This window comes from Pongo pygmaeus, chromosome 21, assembly GCF_028885625.2.
Source record: "Pongo pygmaeus isolate AG05252 chromosome 21, NHGRI_mPonPyg2-v2.0_pri, whole genome shotgun sequence".
Classification (NCBI taxonomy): Eukaryota; Metazoa; Chordata; class Mammalia; order Primates; family Hominidae; genus Pongo; species Pongo pygmaeus.
In genome coordinates this window covers 37,764,983-37,787,836 of record NC_072394.2, presented here as the reverse complement: position 1 = coordinate 37,787,836, position 22,854 = coordinate 37,764,983, and the positions used below count along the sequence as shown (strand labels likewise).

The following is a 22,854-nucleotide window of genomic DNA, read 5'->3' as shown; positions in this document are numbered from 1 at the left end:
GTTTTAAGGAGCAAGGAGTTTAATAGGCAAGAAAGAAAAGAAAGAAGGGGGAAGGAAAAAAGAAGCAGCTCCTCTGTACAGAGACAGGGAGGGAGGCTCTAAGGCCGAGAGAGGGAACCCCTGATATTTTCTATTCCATTTGAATTCATTTTAAACGGACATTGATGATGTCACCCACTAAATTGATTTCACTGAGTTGCAACCAACAGTACTTGAAAAGTGGTCTTTGGCCTCTAGCTTCCCTGTCCCCATTCCATTGGCCTTCTCAGTACAAATGGGGTCAGTACACAAACAGACACACACATATGCACACACATGCACTCACTCCTTAATGTTCTCCATTGTTCTCAGAATAAAATACAAGTTTTGGCCGGACCCAGTGGCTCACGGTTGTAATCCCAGCACTTTGGGAGGCTGAGGTGGGCAGATTACCTGAGGTTAGGAGTTCAAGACCAGCTTGGCCAACATGGTGAAACCCTGTCTAATAAAAATACAAAAAAATTAGCCAGGCATGGTGGCGGGCACCTATAGTCCCAGCTACTCAGGAGGCTAAAGCACGAGAATCGCTTGAACCTGGGAAGCTGAGGTTGCAGTGAGCTGAGATGGCGCCATGCACTCTGGCCTAGATGACAGAGCGAGACTTCATTTCAGAAAATAAAAGTTTCATATCATGGCATTCACATCTGATCAAATGTGACCTATGGTGCCTTTACTAGTCTCATCTGTTGCTATTCTAGGCACCATTACCATCACTACTCCCTTCTCTGCAAGAAAAAGCAAAACTATGTAGTAGAAATATGAAGTCTTCTGCACAAAGTTTCTTCTGCCTAGAAGGCCCTTCCCCCGCCTCTCCACTTGACAAATTCCTGTTTTTCTTTCAGTATCCAATTCAGGTGTTATCTCTGCTTTGAAGCCTTCCCTTCTGGGCAGGGAGATTTATGTAGTTGGAATTTGTGTTGGCATTATAAGTGTTAACAGATTTGTAGAGACTCCCCTTTTCAAACTGTCATGGAGCACTAGTACCTTCTCAATGCAGAAATTAATTTTATAAAATGGAATGGAACAAATAAAATTAGAACATACCTGTGATGGAGGTAGGATGGAGAGGGAGTAAAATGTAGTCTGTTTTTAAAGATTATTTTAAAGTCAGGTATTTCATAAATATAATTACTACTAGGTGTTTTATGTATATTATCATTTATTTATTTACATACGTTATTTCACACATGCTTACAACTACTTTATTCTCATTGTACATATGAGGGATCAGGGGCTTAGAGAAGTCAAAGAACTTTCCCAAAGAAGTAGTTAGAATGTGGTGGAGAGGAAATTCAGGTGCTGGTCTGGCTAACTGAAAGCATTAAGTTGCTTTCCTCTTTAGTAATTATAACTACTAAAGTAACTAATTAAATACTTAAATTAACATTAATTAATACTTAAGTACCTACTTAAACATAGATTCATAAAATTATGGCATTTATTCTCTTGATTGAAGGTACTGTGTACGGCAGACAGATTTATTTCGTGCCCTCTTAGGGCTTATGTGAGAAGAGAGACATTAAACAAATCACTAATAAAATACAACTGTTATAGGTGCAGTGAGAGGATGTGACAAGGCTATGTGGGAGAAGCTGGGAACCTCATTTAGTTTAGGGGTGGGTCAGTCAGGGAAGGCTTCACTGAAGAGGACATTTACATTGACACCTAAAGGGTGAGTAGAAGTTAGCAAGTGAAAGAGTGGATGAAAAAGCCTTCCAGGTAGAGGGATCTAGTGGTTTTCAAACTTTTTATCAGCAGAGTCCTTTTTAAAAATGAAATCTTATGCTCAGCCACCATATATGATATATATGATAAAAGGAGGTGGGAATGACCTGCTTGCTTCACATCTTCACAACGTGCCCACTGAAAAAAGACCATTAAGTAGTTCCATGGAAACTCAGAATGCAGTTTAAAAACTACAGATCTAGTCCAATTCTCTCATTTTGCAAATGTGGAGACAGTTTTGGCAATTTTAAGGAATTGTCTCAGGCCACTTACTCAGTAGTGGTGGACCCGAGACAACTCTGAAGTTAACTATGGTTACCTGCCCCTTCTAAACATTTTGCTTCCTTTCTGATTGTCCTATTTGGTGGTCAGGGGATAAGGGTCTCTTCCCCTGAGTATGAACATGTCATATGAGCATAGCAAACATTTACGGATCACCAGCTGTATGATGGGCCCTGTGTTTCTTGGCGCTCACTATCTGTGTCCCGGCAGAGGCCTCAGGTAAACCTGAAATTAGCACAGGGTGATGTACAGATTATACGGGATCACAGGGGGAAGGGGGGTTGCCTGGGGATGGTCAAGGAAAGCAGTTGCCTTGGCCTTCTGGGGGCCAGAACAGACTATATGGGATTGAGGAGTAATTAAGAGGCAAAGAAGTTATTGTAAACTACTTTTCAAGAAGTTTCAAATGAGGGGATGATCGCTTGAGAGAAAAACAGTTCAGAAGGGAAGCATTTAGTTGTTTTTTATTTTAAAATGGGGAAACACTGGAATGATTTCATAAGCTGAAGGGAAGAAGCCTTTGGGAAAGAAAAGAAGGAATTAAAGTGTTGGGATGGGAAAGGGTTAGAAAGCAGACTGGTGCCAGTCTCAGCACAGCCAGAGAACTGCACCAGCAGACACTGGCAGCCTCTGCAGAGGCTCTTTAAAACCACCACAGCATTTTTGATGTAGCTGTAGGGCATTCAGGCTTCTGCTGGATTCCAGCAACCCCAGGCCTGCTATACATGGTGAGCCCTGGCCATGTGCACATCCTCTTTTGCCCTCCCGCAGCCAGAGTTGCAGTGTTCAAACACCCACGCTTGTAGCTTTATTGCCCAAAGCAAAGGCCTATGCAGCAGCATTTTACCAACATTGCATACCCTAAGTGCGCTGATACCTGGTACCCAGGGGCTTATTCTTTATAGTGGATCTGACAGGCAAGTTGCAGGCCAGGTGTAGCTCTTGGAGGAGGCTCATTGTCAGGTGAGATGGCTTCAGGAAGTGCCTCACCCAACTTGTCTGTTTGCCCACAGGCTGTCCTGTGGCCCTCATGCTCCCCCCCAGAAGGGTTAGGCTTCATGGTGAGGGAGTTTGGGAAACCAGGTGGAGATAGCCATGTACACAGCCCTGGAAAAGGGTCAGCATGCCAGCTTACAGATCAATAAACTCATTCATTAGCACACTGCTGGGGCTTGAGTGTAGCCATCTAGGCTCTGCTTTCTTGGCCTCAGCTGGTGACAGAGTAAGGGAAACAAGCTGTGTGAAAGTCCCCTTTGGGATTCCTTCATAGCAGCCAGAGTGACAAACCTGCCCAAGTGCCCGCTAGTCTTTATTAATTCAAAATCAGATCTACTCTAAGCAGCTTATAAACTATCATGTGGAAGAAACAAGGCCAAAACACAACTGGCATTGTCAGAGGGCCCAAGCAGAGTGAGCGAGACAGGATGCTCAGAGCTGCCAGTACCTGGCAGGAGGTCAGCATCAGGAATAACAAGAATCTTCCCTCCCAGATTTAGGCTGACAGGAGGAAATCATAGCTAGGAAACTCTCCTGTTCCTTTGAACTCTACAGACAGTGTTGTTGTCTTCCGATTTGTCTTATTTAGCAGGAAGAGGTTCTTGGTGCTATCACAGAATGGGAGAAAAAGGGGGGAGCTCAGGCTTCATTCCAGCTTCTTTCTTCTCTACTGTGCAACCTTAAGTTACTTAACCTCTTCAGAGTGTGTTTTCTTTTCTGTGAAACGGGGACAGTTATAATGTCCTGAGAGAGAGAATGAATGTAAATGAATCTTACAGTGACAAGTCTCACATTACAGAACATAGTAAATGGTAGTAATCATTATTATTTTCCATAAGGCAGGATTGATAGCTTCAGCCCTTTATTATTTGATATTCCTAGCGAGTGACATTTTCTTCCTTTGTCCCATCTCCATGCTTGCCTTTGAGAGATATTTGCACGCCAGGTTTGAACACTCCTTTTTTTCTTTACTTTGCTAGCTGGGTTATTTGCCTTTCTTATATGTAAAAGAGATCAGTATTATGTATGAGCCACTGGAATCACTGAGAGACAAGGATAGTACTGTGAAGCTTAAAACCTAAATAATAAATTGTGGGTTTAAGAACATCATCAGGCCAGGCACGGTGGCTCACGCCTGTAATCCCAGCACTTTGGGAGGCCGAGGCAGGTGGATCACTTGAGGTCAGGAGTTCGAGACCAGCCTGACCAACATGGTGAAACCGTGTCTCTACTAAAAATACAAAAATTGGCTGGGTGTGGTGGTGGGTGCCTGTAATCCCAGCTACTCAGGAAGCTGAGGCAGGAGAATCTCTTGAACCCGGGAGGCAGAGATTGCAGTGAGCCAAGATCATGCCACTGCACTCCAGCCTGGGTGACACATCAAACTTGGGAGGAGCAACTTGAGTTTGATCCTAAACAGAGTAGTAGCTTCTGCACAGATTCAGTCTGTATTCAGAGTAGGTGCTTAGTAATACTTGTTCAATAAATGATTAGTTAATTAATATAGGAATCTTTTTCATTACAAGATTGTTTTTAAAGTTTATTTTGCATTTTTTTGTTTCCTGGGTACAGATTGGCACACTGATATTTTGCTTTTTTTTTTTTTTTTTTGAGACAGAGTCTCTCACTGTTGATGCCAAGGCTGCAGTGCAATGGCACGGTCTCGGCTCACTGCTACCTCTGCCTCCCAAGTTCAAGTGATTCTCCTGCCTCAGCCTCCGGAGTAGCTGGGACCACAGGCACCTGCCACCATGCCCAGCTAATTTTTGTATTTTTAGTAGAGATGAAGTTTCACCAGGTTGGCCAGGCTGGTCTCGAACTCCTGACCTCAGGTGATCCACCTGCCTCGGCCTCCCAAAGTGCTGGGATTACAGGCATGAGCTACCACGCCCAGCCTGCATTCTTAAGGGCAGTTTTTATTTATTATGTTTTAGCATGGAAGTGTGTTATCCCCTCCATAATGCCCCCTGCCCTTCTCAATTCCCCCTCGTTTCCAACAGAGGGTCTGACATTATGACTTTAAATCAGTGGCAAAATGTAATTTGACCTCTCAATGTTAAATTTAGGCATTTATTATGAGGGTATACACCCATGATGTGAGTTAAAGTGAGCTGTATTGTGAAATAGCTTACTTAATGACTCAACGTTATTGTTATATGGTCAGAGTCTGTGACAAGTGTTGGCTTTGTTTTGCAGCGGGTAGCAGGATCTTCAAGTCTTTTATTTTTATTAACCATTTTGACTTTGTTTTATTTATTTTTCTTTCTTTGTTCCTTTTTTTTTTTTTTTTGAGACAAGGTCTCACTGTGTCTCCCAGGCTGGAGTACAATGGCGCTACCACAGCTCACTGCAACCTCCACCTCTGGGGCTCAAGTGATTCTCCTGCCTCAGCCTCTCAAGTAGCTGAGACTACAGTCATGCACCACCGTGCCCCACTAATTTTTTTGAGACGGAGTCTTGCTCTGTTGCCAGACTGGAGTGCAATGGTACGAACTCAGCTCACTGCAACCTCTGCCTCCCTGGTTCAAGCGATTCTCCTGCCTCGGCCTCCCGAGTTGCTGGGATTACAGGCATGTGCCACCACGCCCAGCTAATTTTGCATTTTTAGTAGAGCTGTGGTTTCACCATGTTGGTCAAGCTGGTCTTGAACTCCTGACCTCCGGTGATCCGCCTGCCTCAGCCTCCCAAAGTGCTGGGATTACAGGCGTGAACCACTGTGCCCGGCCTGATTTTTGTATTTTTTGTAGAGATGAGGTTTCATCGTGTTGTCCAGGCTAGTCTCGAACTCCTGAGCTCAGGTGATCTGCCTGCCTCGGCCTCTCAAAGTGCTGGGATTACAGGCATGAGCCACTGCACCTGGCCTATTTAATTTTCTTTTACCATTCAACATACTTCAACCTTTTCTGAATGATTCAGGATGTCCTGATAACTCTTAACTGTATTTTGCCAGACTATTGTCTTTGAGTTGTACCTGTTGAACCTCAATTGCTCTGCTATTTTTTTCGTGTCTCTATTAAATAAATTTTTCATTTCCTCTTTTCCTATTAGGCTGCTAGCAGTTACTCTTGTTATAGGTGTGCTTGCCTCCAGTTAGCCAGTCTTTTTTTTTTTTTTTTTTTTCTGATGTGTTATTTCTAACTTGATGCTAGTTTTGAAGCTTAAATTACTGTACTTGTGAGGACTGGTGAAAAATAGGGTCAATAGATCCTGGAGGGTTTGTTCTAATCATTAAAGGAGGCAAAAACAACAAAAACCTTAGTAGGACTCTGGGATCAGATTGTCTAGGTTCAGATCTCAGTTTTAGCACTTACTAGGTTTGTATCATTGGGCAAGTTACTTCTCTAAGACTCAATTTTCTCACCTGTGAAATGAGGACAGTAAGGACACAAGTATCAGCTTCATGGAGTTGTTGTAAAAATTAGGAAAAATAATGCATCCAAATCACTTGGCATAGTGCCTGGCACGTAGTTGTGTTAACTGTTAATTATAGCACTTGTCCGTTTTTGCTATTTAAGTTTTTTTTTTCTTTCTTTCTTCCTGTTAGTCATTTTTAGAATAGGAAAAATTGCCAGATAAACTAGTTGAATTCAGCATCAATCAGATGTCACCCTAATAATGGTCAAATAAATTAGTAGTAATCTATTATCTCTGGTGTCCAAAAGTTTTCACTGGGGTGTCTGTGGATGAAACACAGAGTTGGAGTTGAGATTTCTTCACTTCCATCCTTCCATTCCAATATCAGATGTAATTTTTTCTTAATGTCTGAGAATAGTATGTTGGCTGGGTGTGGTGGCTCACGCCTATAATCCCAGCACTTTGGGAGGCCAAGGCAGGAGGATCACTTGAGCTTATGAGTTTGAGACCAGCCTGGGCAACGTGGCGAAACCCCATCTCATCTCTACAGAAAATACAAAAGTTAGCTGGGCATGGTGGCGCATGCTTGAAGTCCCAGCTACTTGGGAGGCTGAGGTGGGAGGCTGAGGTAGAAGGATGGCTTGAGCCCAGGAGGCAGAGGTTGCAGTGAGCTGAGATTGTACCACTGCTTTCCAGCCTGGGTAATAGAGACAGATCTTGTTTCAAAAAAAAAAAAGATAGTATGTGTAGAATGCTAGCACAAAAGGGAAGATAAAGAAGGTACCATTTATGTAAAAAGAATACAGACATACATAAACTTGTATGTGTATAGGTTATATGTGGAAGGATTCCTAAGAAACTAGTAGCTGAGGTTGCCTTTGGGAGAGGAACTGGTTGGCAGGGGATGAAGGTAGGAAGGAGACTTGGTTTTTATTACTATGTGCATGTATTACCTATTAAAAACAGTTATCAAACAAGAGTAAATTGAATGTGATAGGCTTCAAGGTCAGGTGGCCTAAGAATTGGTATTCAGCTGCTTGTCTGGACATTCCAGGCAGCTGACTGTCTTAAGATTTTGGCCCAGCCTTCGGCTCTGCTTTTCCCTTGCAGAGGATAAACAAAAAAAGTCCTTCACAACAAGACGACTTTTCTGTCCTTAACTACCTAGTGAATTCGATTCACAAACTCAGGGAAAGAATTAGGTGAGCATTTAATTAGCTGAATGTGGTACTGGTGATTGGACAGCCCTGTGGATCAGAATCTTATTTTTCCAGTAGAACTCATGGGAATCTTCAGTAACTTCCGGTTGATAGGAAGACTGATTCTTTGCTTTGGTCTTACAACTTTATGTGTAATGAGATTTGCTGTAGAGCTTTATATAGCAGTTCTTCAAATGACGTTGTTCTGTTCAATGTCACTTTGTTTTAACAGTGATGAGGAAAAAAATAACAATTCCCATCTGGGGCCACTGCCTGTGTGGAGTTTGCATGTTCTGTCCATGTCTAGGTGGGTTTTCTCTGGGTCCTCCTGTTTCCTTCCACATCCCAGATGTGCACACAAGGTGAACTGGCATGTCTAAATTGTCCTATTGGAGTGGGTGTGGGTGTGAGTGTGCCCTGCCATAATGTATGCATAGCTCACATTATTTCAGTGTTTAATATTGGAAGTCTTTTGGGTCTTTATTTAGAAGTTTAGTGATGTTTTTGTGACCAGAAATATACTGTAGGAATATAACTCTTGTTTATGTCACTTAGCCTATGGTAAAATAGGTTTCGTAAGTTGTTAAGCTTACAGTTACAGTTTCCAAGAATCTATCTGTGTTGTTAAATGAAGAGTTACAATATTTAGTGTTCTGCATCAATAAAAGGTCTGTTGAACTTATTGGGTCTAATGTTGTAGGAGTAATGAGAATTTGCCCTCCTTTGGCTGGGCATGGTGGCTCACGCCTGTCATCCCGGCACTTTGGGAGGCCAAGGCGGGCGGATCATGAGGTCAGGAGATCGAGACCATCCTGGCTAACACTGTGAAACCCCATCTGTACTAAAAATACAAAAAATTAGCCCGGTGTAGTGGCGGGCACCTGTAGTCCCAGCTACTCGGGAGGCTGAGGCAGGAGAATGGCGTGAACCCAGGAGGCGGAGCTTGCAGTGAGCCAAGATGGCATCACTGCACTCCAGCCTGGGCGACAGAGCAAGACTCTGTCTCAAAAGAAAAAAAAAAAGAGAGAGAATTTGCCCTCCTTTTATTTTCAGATGTCAATCCATGTCTTCTAAACTGTTAGTATCAGCAAAATTAGGTACAAGTTATAACAATCTTTGCTGGTTGTATATTTCTCAAAAGGCAGGTATAATCTTTAGTTTATATTTCTGGATCAGAATATTCTGAAAATGATAGTTCTATTAAAGTAAATTCAGTCACGTGTTGCTTAATGATGGGGATCTGTCCTGAGAAATGCATCATTAGGTATTTCATTATTGTGTGGGCATCATAGAGTATACTTACACAAACCTCGGTGGTATAGCCTATTATATACCTAGGATGTATGGTATGACCTATGGCTCCTAGGCTATAGACCTATACAACTTATTACTGTTCTGAATACTGTAAGCAGTTATAATGGTAAGTCTTTGTGTATCTAAATGTATCTAAACATATAAAAAGTACAGTAAAAATGCAATATAAGAAATAAAAAATGGCATTCTTGTATAAGATATTTATCATAAATAGAGCTTGCAGAACTAGAAGTTGCTCTGGATGAGTCAGACATTACTATATACTACTGTAGACTTTATAAACACTGTACACTTAAGCTAAGCTAATTTTTTTTTTTAGACAGGGTCTCACTCTGTCATCCAGGCCAGAATTTAGTGGCACAATCAGAACTCAATGCAGCCTTGACCTCCCAGGCTCAAGCAATCCTCCCATATCAGCCTCCTCAATAGCTGGGACTACAGACGCTTACCACCACATTTGGCTAATTTTTACGTTTTTTTGTAGAGGTGGGGTCTCACTTTGTTACCTTGGTTGGTCTTGAACTCTTGGGCTCAAGCAGTCCTCCCACCTTGGCCTCCCAAAGTGCTGAGATTACAGGTATGAGCCACCACACCTGGCCATAGGCTACATTAAATTTATTTTGAAATTTTTTCTTCAATAATAAATTAAACTTAGCTTACTGTAACATTTATACTTTATAAACTTTTAATTTAAATTTTTTTTTTTTTTTTTTTTAAGGCAGAGTCTTGCTCTGTTGCCCAGGCTGGACTACAGTGGCATGATCTCGGCTCACTGTACCCTCCACCTCCGGGTTCAAGCGATTCTCCTGCCTCAGCCTCCTGAGTAGCTGGGACTACAGGCGTGCGCCACCACGCCTGGTTAATTTTTGTATTTTTAGTAGAGATGGGGTTTCACCATGTTGGCCAGGCTGGTCTCCTAACCTCAAATAACCCACCTGTCTCGGCCTCCCAAAGTTGTGGAATTACAGGTGTGAGCCACTGTGCCCAGCCTAAAAAAACTTTTTGACTCTGACATTTTAAGCTTAAAGCACACATTATATAGCTTTCTTTATATTGTTATTCTGTAACCTTTTGTCTGTTTTTTTAAATTTTATTCTACTTTTAAAAATTTTGTTAAAAATTAAGACATAGAGCTGGGCGCAGTGGCTCGTGCCTGTATCTTAGCACTTCGGGAGGCCAAGGTAGATCACTTGAGCCCAGGAATTCGAGACCAGCCTGGGCAAGATGGTGAGACCCTGTCTCCTACAAAAAAATTTAAAAAATTAGCCGGGCGCAGTGGCGTGCACCCGTAGTCCTAGCTACTTGGGATGCCGAGGCAGGAGGATAGCTTGAGTCCAAGAGTTTGAGGTTACAGTGAGCTGTGATTGTATCACAGCACTGCAGTTTGGGTGACAAAGTGAGACCCTGTCTCTGAAAAAAGAACAAAAACCAACTGTGACACAAACACTCACATTAGCCTAGGCCTCTACCAGGTCAGGATCATCTAGACCAGGTGATAGGAATTTTTCTGCTCCATTATAATCTTATGGGACCACTCTCATATGTGTGGTCTCTTGTTGACCAAAATTGTTATGTGGTACGTGACTATATTCACCAAATGTGTCCTTTTCCAGCACTGGTGATATTTATATATTTAATTATAGGATTGAGGCTGGGAAGAAAGGGTTAACTTCTCAGAGACTCATCTGCTGTCAGTGCTAAGGAATGAATCTTCTTCCAGTAACTGGCCACTCTCTGCTGAGTGAAGTCTGTGCTTTTTCTTAGCAAGTCATTTCAAAGCTCTTCATGACCTTTCTGGCTTCAGTTTTCTGCATCCTATACCCTGTCCTCCCCACAATCTAGGTATTCACTGTTACCTTAACATCCTGAACTCTTCCATGGCCCTGCCTTTGCTTAGAACATTCCATCAGTTGGACATTCCCTTTGTCTTTTGTCTCAACCTGTTCAACTTCAGCTTATCCTTCCAAGATCCAGGTACAGTGTTTCATTTTCCATGAAGCTTTCTCTAATTCTACTCAGCCAAAAGTCATCCTCTTAAACTCCATTGCACTCTTCTCTTGGGAGATCTATGGCATTCCCTTTTAGGGCTGTTTATGTGTGGTGTACCCCTAGAGGAAACTGCTCCATAAAAGCTGGGTTCTAGTTTTAGCCATCACTCTAATCCCCACAGCATCCAACCATACACCTTCACACAACAGGAACTCCTATGTTCATTGAGTGAATTGTCAGTCACCATTTTGAAAGTGTCTTCGTTTTGCCTTATCTTTTCAACTGGATAACCATTTGAGCCCACTGTTATCTGGAAGGGCTATAGAACAAACTGTGTTGTGAAACAAAAAACACTTCATCCCATGTTGATACAGTTAGAAAGTTTATGGTCTGAGAAAATCTGTGCCTTTTAAACCTCAGAGGGCAGGTGTATTAACAAACTACAGAATTTTCAAATAAATGAAGAATTCCATTACCTCACTATTGCTGTTGATGAATTGGCCTCTGACAACACTTAAGCATCAAAACACACAGTGTCTTTTCAGGTGAGAGGCTGACATGAGGGATTTGATTAACTTTAGAAAAGTCTTATGAAAAAGGACTGTTAAACTTTTTCCCAGTTTGTTTCTGCTGTGGAATATGCTCTGTGTCCTATAAAGTAGCCAAATCTTTTTTCTGTGACCTGTTTCATTATTGTCACAAAGTGCTTTTTTTTTTTTTTTTTTTTTTTTTTGGCCCCGTCACCCAGGCTGGAGTACAGTGGCGTGATCTTGGCTTACTGCAATCTCTGCCTCCCGGGTTCAAGCGATTCTCCTGCCGCAGTGTCTTGAGTAGCTGGGATTACAGGCGTGTGCCACCATACCTGGCTAATTTTTGTATTTTTAGTAGAAACAGGGTTTCACCATGTTGGCCAGGCTGGTCTTGAACTCTTGACCTCAAGTAATCCGCTCACCTCAGCCTCCCAAAGTGCTGGGATTACAGGTGTAAGCCACCACACCCAGCCTACAAAGTGCTATTTCTTAAGCATTACCTGGGGTCAGAGGTTACAGTTTTTTTGTTTTTTTTTTTGTTTGTTTTAAGACAGAGTCTTGCTCTGTCGCCCAGGCTGGAGTGCAGTGGCGCGATCTTGGCCCCACTGCAACCTCCACCCCTCGGGTTCAAGCAATTGTCCTATCTCAGCTTCCCAAGTAGCTGGGACTACAGGTGTGTGCCACCACGCCCGGTTAATTTTTTATATTTTTGGGAGAGACGGGGTTTCACCATGTTGGCCAGGCTGGTCTTGAACTCCTGACCTCAGGTGATCCGCCCACCTCGGCCTCCCAAAGTGTTGGAATTACAGGCGTGAGCCACTGCGCCTGGCCTACAGATTTTGAATCACATCAATAAATCTCATTTGGGATCATGTAGTCAGCCTTCTTTTTATTTTCAGATGGAATCTCACTCTGTCGCCCAGGCTGGAGTGCAGTGGTGCGATCTTGGCACTGCAACCTCTGCCTCCTGGGTTCAAGCAGATCTCCTGCCTCAGCCTCTGGAGTAGCTGGATTACAAGCGCACACCACCACACCTGGCTAATTTTTGTGTTCTTGGTAGAGACGGGATTTCACCATGTTGGCCAGGTTGGTCTCGAACTCCTGACCTCAGGTGATCCACTGGCCTTGGCCTCCCAAAGTGCTGGGATTACAGGTGTGAGCCACTGCACCCGGCCATGTTGTCAACCTTCTGTCAGATACCGGAGTTCCCACCAAGCGTTGATTCACTTCTCAGTGACAGGCAAATTCTCTACTTTTTGAGGTTGTCAGTTTCTTTATTCAAATCTTCAGACACTCAGGCCAGGCACAGTGGCTTATGCCTATAATCCCAGGGCTTTGGGAGGCCGAGGTGGAAGGATGGCTTGAGTCCAAGAGTTTGAAGTTACAGTGGGCTATGATTGTGTCACTGCACTCCAGCCTGAGTGACAGAGCAAGACCCTGTCTCTAAAATTAAAAAAACAAAACTTTAGACATTCCTGTTAGTAAGCTTTTGATTTTGCTGTTCAATGTTGATTATATCTTTCTCCCTCTATGGCCTGCCCATTGGTTCTGATTCTAACTCTTTGGTTTTATTTGTTTGTTTGTTCGTTTGTTGAGACAGGGTCTCACTCCGTTACCCAGACTGGAGTCCAGTGGCACCATCATGGCTCACTGCAGCCTTGACCTTTTGGGAGGGATCCTCCTGCCTCAGCCTCTTGAGTAGCTGGGACTACAGGCATGCACCACGGCATCTGACTAATTTTCATATTTTTTGTAGAATCGGGGTCCAACTGTGTTGCCCAGGTTGGTCTCAAACATCTGGGCTCAAGTGATTCTCCTGCCTTGGCCTCCCAAATGCTGGGATTATAGGTGTGAGCCACCAGGCCTGACCTGATTCTCTTTGGTAAACAGTTTAATTGCCTTTCTACAATGTTTAAGTCAACTTTCCTGTCTTTCTCCAGGTTAAGTATCTTCTGGTCTTCTTAAGATACTTCTAGTCCTCCTATTTCTTAAAATGTAATGTTCAAAACTGTGGATAGTATTTTAAATAGGTTCTGGTTTGTGTTGAGTATAACAAAAGTCTCACTTTACACATGATGGCATTATATTTGCATTACTGTGTCTAAAATCACATTAATTTGGAGGGCAACATTGTTATCCTCTTGAATCCTACTGAGCACATAATATCAACTTAAGCCTGTAAGTCTTTTCACACATAGGTAGGCATGACTTATCTGTGCTGTACTTTTACAGTTGTTCTTTTAGATTCAAATGCAGGATCCTGAATTTATCCGCATTAGGTTGATCTTGTTAGATTCAACCTGTTGAAGTATTTTTGGTTCATGGTTGGATCATCTGGCACATTTGTTTTCCTGCCCAGCTTCTTGTCATCTGCAAATTTGGTAAATATGTTTTCTTTTCTCCTTCTTAGTTATTAACAAAGATGTTGAGGCAGGCCAAGCTGTAATCATTTCATTGTACCATACTATTGCTGGTAGATTTTAATTGGCAAGATCAATTGTGTATGGATATAGAATTGTCAGGTTGGATTAACTATTCCATAATTATAACAGGAATTGTCTTTTAGGTGAGTAACCCTATTTTAGCTGCTTAATAAGCTATTTAATGAGAAACAATAAAAATAAGTATAGTCTGCCAGGCACGGTGCCTCACACCTGTAATCCCCACACTTTGGGAGGCTGAAGTGGGAGGAAGTCTTGAGCCCAGGAGTTCGAGACCTGCTTACATGCAAATTGAGACCCCCCCATCTCTACAAAAAAATAAAAAATTAGCTGGGCGTGGTGGTGCACACCTGTAATCTCAGCTACACAGAGGCTGAGGCAGGAGGCTCCCTTAAGCCCGGGAGGTCGAGGCTACAGTGAGCTGTGTTTGTGCCACTGCATTCCGGCCTGGGTGACAGAATGAGACCCTGTCTCAAAAAGGAGAAAACAAGCACTTTGGGAGGCTGAGGCGGGCAGATCACAGGTCAGGAGATTGAGACCATCCTGGCTAACACAGTGAAACCTCGTCTCTACTAAAAATACAAAAACATTAGCCGGGCGTGGTGGCGGGCACCTGTAGTCCCAGCTACTTGGGAGGCTGAAGCAGGAGAATGGCGAGAACCTGGGAGGCAGAGCTCGTAGTGAGCCGAGATGGTGCCACTGTGCTCCAGCCTGGGTGACAGAGCGAGACTCCGTCTCAAAAAAAAAAAAGGAGAAAACAAAAAAGAATGAACTGTGGTCATGCATGAAAAGAGGAACTAGTTTGAAAAGTTGGGGACCTTGCTTATATTCCTATATATAATAAAATATAATTCTTATATGTTTAGATTATGTGAGATCTTGAGCAGAAAGCCCTCTGGACTGACTAGAGGCAAATGTGGTATAGGGGAAAGGGTCCTAAACTTGGCCCTATGGTGTTTGTTCATTTATTTATTCAGCAAGTGTATATTGAGTGCCTACTGTACTTAAGCCCTGGAAATAAAATGTTGACAAAAACCAGACTTGATCTTTATCTTCAGTAGAGCTTGCATTCTGGTGGGGGAAGCAACTGGATAATTACACAAACGTAATCATAATACTTTCTGTGATCTGTGTTCTGGACAAGTGTTGTCCAACAGAAATATAACGCCAAGCCATGTATGTAATTTAAAATTTTCTAGTATCTACATTTGAAAAAGTAAAAAGAAACAAATTTTAATAGATTTTATCTAACCCAGTGTATCTTAAATATTATTTCAACATGAAAGTAGTATTAAAAATTGAGATATTTTATATTCTTTTTCTTCAACTAAATCTTTGAAATCTTAAACTTGTGCCACATCTCAGCTTTGACTAGCCATATTTAAAATGCTCAATAGCCACAGGGGAGCCACTGTATTGGACAGCACAGTTCTATACCCAGTTTTACAGACTCTGGTGTTGGGCAAATTACTTTCTGTCTTTAGGACTCCTGCTTTCATCAGTAAAATGAAGGATTCAGACTTGTTTATCTCCTAACAACAAAATGTGGTTCCCTCCAGGTATGAGGGAGCCTTCAGAGGTGCCCTAAATAATCTGTATCTCGATCTGGGTGGTGCTTGTGTGGGTGTATGTATAATACATAAAAATTTATCAGGCTGTACACTTAAGATTTATACACTTAATAGCATCTTTGTTATATCTCAGTAAAAGTTAAAAAAAAAAAAGTTCACTTCCAGTTTGATTTGGTGCCCTTTGCTAAACTCACTCTTAGATGCGGAGACCTTCAGTGGAAATGTGTGATGTGAAAAATGCAAACAGCCAAGACTTTTTTTATCTTCTTCCCACCCAGGATGTGTCTAGTCCGAATGAAGCAGGAAGGCCGGAGTGGGAAGTACATGTGTCGTATCATAGTTCATTTTATGTGGGAGGATGTTCAGCAGCGTGGCAGAGTCATGGGGGTAAGTGAGTGCTGTCAGATGCTCGTCCTGGACAATTCCAGAGAAGGGTTTGAGTTTGGAGTTTTATCTGTTCTAAAATGGCCCTGCTTTTAGATTTCTGTGAAATGCTGCCTACTATCAAGTGGCAGTTCAGCTAAAGTCACTTTTTCTGCCTCTGTGGAAACTAATACTCCACAGATACTTTATGTGTTTATACACATTATAGTGATTTGTCAGTGTGAAGTCATCTTGTATGGAGACGGGATTGTGAAGCCCAAATCGTGGTGATAGGAGGGATGGATTTGGTGAATGGAGGGAATCAAATGATAATCTAGTTAAGGATACTATACCTTTGACACCAGTTCAATATTTGAACCAGTCCTTCTATAAATTAGCTCTGATGGGAGGCCCTGGTATGGGGCCTGCACTGTCCTCAGGAACTGAAACTCAAGCTCCTTGATCACTGGCAACCTAGAAGAGTCTGGTAAGATACCTTCTGAAAATGTACATTAGTACATTTAATAATTAACCTGAGAAAGGGGAATATATTGTATATATATGTCACATGGGATGTAATGACAATAGAAAAATGAAACCAAAACACTAGAATATAGTTGGTTATACAGATCATGGTGTGTCCGGAGTTGGTTCCTTCTGGTGGGTTCTTGGTCTCGTGACTTCAAGAATGAAGCCACAGACCTTCGCAGTGAGTGTTACAGCTCTTAAAGATGGTGTGTCTGGAGTTTCTTCCTTCCGGTAGGTTCGTGGTCTCGCTGACTTCAAGAATGAAGCCACAGACCTTCACAGTGAGTGTTACAGCTCTTAAAGGTAGTGCGGACCCAAAGAGTGAGCAACAGCAAGATTTATTGTGAAGAGTGAAAGAACAAAGCTTCCACAGTGTGGAAGGGGGACCCGAGCGGGTTGCCCCTGCTGGCTGGGGTGGCCAGCTTTTATTCCCTTATTTGTCCCTGCCCATGTCTGCTGATTGGTCCATTTTACAGAGTGCTGATTGGTGTGTTTACAATCCTTTAGCTAGACACAAAGTGGTGCGTTTTTACAGAGTGCTGATTGGTGCGTTTACAATCCTCTAGCTAGACACGGAGTGCTGATTGGTGCGTTTTTACAGAATGCTGATTGGTGCATTTACAATCCTCTAGCTAGACACAGAGTGCTGATTGGTGCAAGTCCCCACCCAACCCAGAAGCCCAGCTGGCTTCACCTCCCAATAGTATCTTCTTTTGTTTATGTTGTGTATTTTGTGTATCTAGATCACGTTTTAGTAGCTTGTAGTTCCCTGTTACTTCTCATTTCATTGCCTCCCAGCTTGGGAGCATCCAAAGTAGAACCGTGACTGGGTCATGAAATGGGTTAATTTGGTTTCTTTCATTACAGGGCAAAGTTCTCCCTGTGGACTGAGAAGTAAACAAAGTTTATGGACATATTATAAAAGTTACATATGCTCATAGAATAGAAATCAAAGAGTAAACAGTATTGAGTGTCAAAAACAAGTGTCTTTCTTCCCCCCAATCTAACTCCCCAGAAGTAACCTTTTTTTTTAATGTTATTTTTTCTTACCTTCAAGGAAGGAGAAAAGTAACCATTTTTGAGTTGATGGGTATCCTTCACCTGAGAGTTATCTTTGTAATCGTCCTCTTTGGTTCCTTTTTCATTTTTTGCTTTCTTTCTGTCATAGCTGCTGTGTAACATAGGGAAAAAAAGTATTTTTTCTGCTCCCTCACTCAATTACAATTACACAGAAGGTTTCTGTGACACATTTGTGGGAGTTTCTCCCCACACAGCAAACAGGCAATCAATTCTGGAGAGAGGTCACCAGGTGGGTGTCCTCTAACCCAATTCAATTCCAACATTGTGTACTCGGAGATAGTGTCAGATCCCACAGGTTGAGGGCTCTGCCCACAAGACTGCCCCCAACTTGCCACACCAATTGCAAGCTCCAGGCTGTTTTACCTGTGCTTCTGGCCAACTGATTATAAATTGGGGTTCCCCACCCTTTCCTTTGGTTCACAGGAACCGCTCTGTTTGCTGGAGCGGCTCACAGAACTCAGGGAAACACTTATTACATTACCGGTTTATTATAAAGGACATTACAAGGGATACAGATGAAGAGATGCATAGGACAAGATGTGAGAAGGGGTGAGGAGATTCCATACCTTTCCTGGTGTGCAGCTGTCCAGAAACCTCCACCTGTTCAGCTATCTGGAAGTGCTCCAAACCCAGTCCTTTTAAGGGTTTTATGGAAGCTGCATTATGTAGGCACAACTGATTAAACCACTGGCCATTGGAAATCAGTCAGCCTCTCTGCCCTCCTTGGAGGTTGGGAGATGGGACAGAAAGTCCTAACCTTCTAATCCTCCCTTGGTCTTTCCAGTGACCAGCCCCTACCCTGAAGCTACCTAAGTGCTGCCAGCCACCAATCATTAGCATACAAAACGACACCACTTTGGAAAGGCCAAAGATTTTAGGAGTTGTATGCCAGGAAAGGAGTTGAAGACCAACTATATATTTCACAATATCACAGCTGCCCAGAGTGCGATCAGCAGCCTTTAAGTTATTCATCCAGCTGAATGTTCCCACATGCCCTCAAGTACTTACCACCCAACTCCGTGGCAGCACACAGTGGACATAAGGTGGTGTTGGCAGTCTCAGTCCTATTTAATGATGGCCAGCGATACCTCCTGGTCAGCCAAAGCCCTGGCTGACTGCCAGGCAATTATGCAGTAGCTCTTCCTTTAGTGAACCTGTTCTTCTTATCATTGTTGACTAAATTCTGCTGGAAGTAGTCTCACTAGCCATATGGGCCACAGCTGTCTCTATCCTGAATAGCTTAATGAGCCATAAGTTGCTGACTCCTGGACTGCAGGAATCTTTTAGTTGCCTTTCCCCACAGATGAATTTCCTTCTGGACCTCCATCTCTCTTTATCACAGTAGTCAACACTTGAGCCTTCTCCCATGTTACTTCTTATGCAGTGTCCCTTCTACTCAACTATAAGTTTTATAAAGGCGGAAAACCATCTTATTCAGTTTTTTGCTTATGCAGTAAACATTGAATAATTGTCAAATGAATAAATAATTGTCAAATAAATGAATATATTGAATACCAGCCTTTGGAATTTTTTAAGCTAACATTTATTAGATAAATCGTACCTGCTTTATTAGTCTCTGATCCAAGTGTATATCAGTGCAGTACTGCAGGAATTAGGGGAATTTTTCCCCTATTGCATTTTATCCAGCCATTTTTTCTATTTGGATTGTTGTAGATAGGGAGCTGCCCCATAGGGGAGTGTTTTAGATCAGCGTTTCTCATACTTTAATGTGCCTATGGTTCACCTGAGGATCTTGTTAAAATACAGATTCTGATTCAGTAAGTTTCAGGACAGGAGCCAGAAAATCTACAGTTCTGAAAAGCTTCCAGGTGATGCGGATGTTGCTAGTGACACAGGGGTGGGGTAGGGGACAATAGCAAGGTCTTAGGTGGTCCCCCAATACAGGCTCTTAAATTGCCTTCATGAAGAGAAGTGCCCAAATTCCGGTTTAGTTACAAAGACTATAAGTAAAGGATGATGGTTTTAAAATAATAGAGATTTGGAAGAGTTGGGGAATTACTATTATTGCTTTCTGCTATAGTTGACTTGATACCTCCTTTCTAACCTCATGGCATAAATAGACACGCCTTATATAGGCAAGACAATTGTATATTAACCAGTGGGTTGTGAGTGCATGCATGGATGAGTGTGAGTGCATGTGTGTGTTTGAGGGGATCTCAGTCTTCCGTGTGTGTACAACCTATAAATGGGACACGTGGCTAAGGAGAAGTAATAGGCAGTGTAGAGCCAGTCTGGCCTGGTTCTCACCCTGACTGGCAAATCTTTCCTCTTCTGTGCTTCAGTTTCTGTATTAAAAGAAAGGTGGGGACAGGGGAGGCCTAACTACATGAGCCCCAAGTTTTCAGCTTTTTTTCAGCTTGAAAATCTGTGGTTTGAAGGTGGTAATTTGCAAATCTATCTCTGTGTTATTTGGCATCCCAGGTGTACCTCTGTAAGAAAACTCATATAAAAAGTAGAATTTATAAAACCAATCAATGTAGTAGTGATTTTTCTCATGCCAAAAACTTAGAGGTGGTTGCTTTGAGTGGACTGGTGTGTGGAAGATCAAGAAATAAGAGAGTCACTTTTGAGTTAGTGATGAATAATAAATTTGCATCAAAAACTCCTTTGAAATTAGAATTCTATTCTGATTTGGTGGGAAATTTTTTATTTTACAAAAATTTGCTTTTCACCAACTTTTTGGAGCCCAACTATTGTGAAAAATGGAGCCGACTCATATATCATCGTGAAGCTGGTACAAAAAGCAGGTGTTAAATTTGAGGTTACAAAAATCACATCAATAATTTAGAGTGTTCTGACTTAAAAAAACATTATTTGGGATTTAAACTTATAAATTAGCTGTGGAAATAAAGTTCATTATATCACCTCATCTGGTCTAGTTTTATTTCATTAACTGCTTCTTAAAAATCTTTGTGAGCTGAGTTGCAGCTGAAGAGGTTGGAGACCATTTTTCCTTGGGCCCTTGCCGCACTCCTGAGTGTTGGTAAGAGTAAAGAACTAAGTCTTGACACAGCTGTAAAAACAGACAGCGCCTTTGGCCTCAGCACTTTCTCCTGGTGCAGGCAGATTTCAGATGTAAATTTCACTCTCTCCCTCTCCTACTAATGAAGTAAGTTTCTTTTGCTGGGTTTGCAGCCAGGTGTGTCCAGTCTTGTGGCTAACCAGGGCGCTTTACTTAATTTTTCCATTTGTGACATTTCAACCAAACTTAAAAAACAAACATAAAAATTAGCTCACGGCAGTGGCTCAAAGTGTTAATGGTAACCTTAGGCTGGCTAAACGACTTCCTCTCAGTTCTGCCCTGCCAGACATCTCCACCTTGTGGCTCACAATGAGCAGGCTCAAGCTTTCCAAGACAGAGATGGGAAGGGATGGGAGTGGGCTGTAGTTGAGAAATTACAGTTTACCCTTATTAGCGGTCCCTGGCATGCCTGTTGCCTCAGTGAGACTTCTGGAATAAGAATGCACCTTCTGTCACCTCATGGTCCCCTGCTCTCTCTCTAGCAGAGCTGCTTGATGGGATGATGCAGAAGGCCTAGGAAAAGTGGAGGAACTGTGGGCTGAACTGGACTCTTGTGTAATTCTGCCTTGCTTCTCAGAACCACCATTTTGCTTTGTAAGGTCCTCTGTGATCACACTCCAGACCACCTCTCCAAACTCATTTCCCCTAGTTCTTCTTGAACCTTAAATATGTGAAACCTACTAGCACATGTGCCTGGCACTTAGTAAGTACTCAGTGAACATCACATTCCATCCTTGCTTCACATACCCTTCACTCCAGCCAAGCTGAATTCCTTGCTATTTCTGTCTTGTGTCTTTGCTCACTCCGTGCATACACCTAGATTGCCCTAACACCCCAGCCTCAATTCCTTCACATCCTTCCACAGCTAACTGGAAGCCAATCCCAGTTTCCCCTAAGGAAGTACCTTAATGATTTATATCTACCCTTCTTCCAGCTCTTACTCTTTCTATTTTGTATCACTGTCATTCACTTATGTTGACTGTCTTCCAGGTGAATTCCTGTGGTGCAGGATCACGTACATCTGTCTCCAAAGTGCCTGTTATTGCCCCTTTCCTGAATAGGTGCCCAGTAACTATCTGAAGAATGAAAGAAGCCAGTCCTGCAGGCCCAGAATAAGTACTGGAAAAAGTGGGGCAGGGAGATACCATTTTTTATTCTGAGGATATTTGTTTGCTGTGTTAGTCTTAAATATTGGAAGAAAAGGAAATAAGAAATCGTTTCCCCCACCATCAACTGTTCAGATCCTTTTTCCCATACTTTTCCATCTTCTAATGGAATTACTTGATTTTTTAAAAACCCCAGTTTATACATAGGGTATATTATGTTTCTTTTCTTTCTTTCTTTCTTTTTTTTTTTTTTTTTTTTTTTTGACGGAGTCTCTCTGTGTCACCCAGACTGGAGTATAGTGGCGCGACCTTGGCTCACTGCAACTTGTGCCTCCTGGGTTCCAGCGATTCTTCTGCCTCAGCCTCCTGAGTAGCTGGGATTACAGGCGTGCACCATGCCCGGCCAATGTTTGTAATTTTAGACAGGGTTTCACCATGTTGGCCCGGCTGGTCTCGAACTCCTGACCTCAGGTGATCTGCCCTTCTCGGCCTTCCAAAGTGCTGGGATTACAGGCATGAGCCACCACCCTCGGCTGGTATTTTATGTTTCTAAACTAACAAAGGCATTACATTTGAGGAGGCTTTAGTTTTTCTGAAAATTTCCTTTCAGGCCTCTGTAATCACCACCTGTCACCAAATCTCCTCTCTTTCCCTACAAAAATTTTCAGACCTCTTCTATTTTACAATGATATAAACATTTTACTGTTTTGCATCTCTAGGTCAGAATTAAAACTTACTGCCAAAGGTATTGTTTTTAAAGACAAGGAGCACATTAAAAGGTATAGTTAGCCTGGGCAATGTAGGGAGACCCCATCTTTACAAAAATAAAATTAGCCGGTTATGGTGGCACATGCCTGTGGTCCCAGCTCTGCGGGAGGCTGAGGTGGGAGGATCACTTGGGCCAGGGAGTTCGACGTTGCAGTGAGCTGTGATCACACTATTACACCCCATCTTGGGTGGGGGAAAAAAAAAGGTGTGAGTGTAGGTAAAGGACAGTCCCTTGGGCTTGAGGCCGTGAAAATAAGAATACATGTTCTCAGATACCAGTTGTTCTTTTGAAAGTTTCTAAAATGGCCTGAGCTGTTGGAGTGGATAGTCAGTTATTAGGGGAGAGAAGGCTAAATTCTAAGAAGTCGGAGTAATTCCATTTTGGGATTGGCTTACGAATTTAAGCAGGGTCCTACTGAAAATGTACCTCTGGTAGATACATGCCTTTCTTTACACATGTTTCCTACCCCTAGGCCTTAAGAGGTAGCAAGAGTTCGAGGAGTAGGTGCCTCAGGCAGTTTTACAA

The 22,854-nt window shown here is 42.5% G+C and overlaps 1 protein-coding gene across 2 annotated transcripts in view; it reads left to right on the top strand.

The window, feature by feature from the left end:
- Nucleotides 1-22,854, top strand: part of LOC129021659 (ubiquinol-cytochrome c reductase complex assembly factor 1) — a 111,212-nt gene that overhangs the window by 50,700 nt on the left and 37,658 nt on the right. For both annotated transcript variants that reach the window (XM_054467405.2, XM_063659167.1), the window contains one exon: nucleotides 15,719-15,827. In XM_054467405.2, coding sequence (XP_054323380.1) covers nucleotides 15,719-15,827 — 109 coding nt within the window. The remainder of the gene's footprint in view (nucleotides 1-15,718; nucleotides 15,828-22,854) is intronic.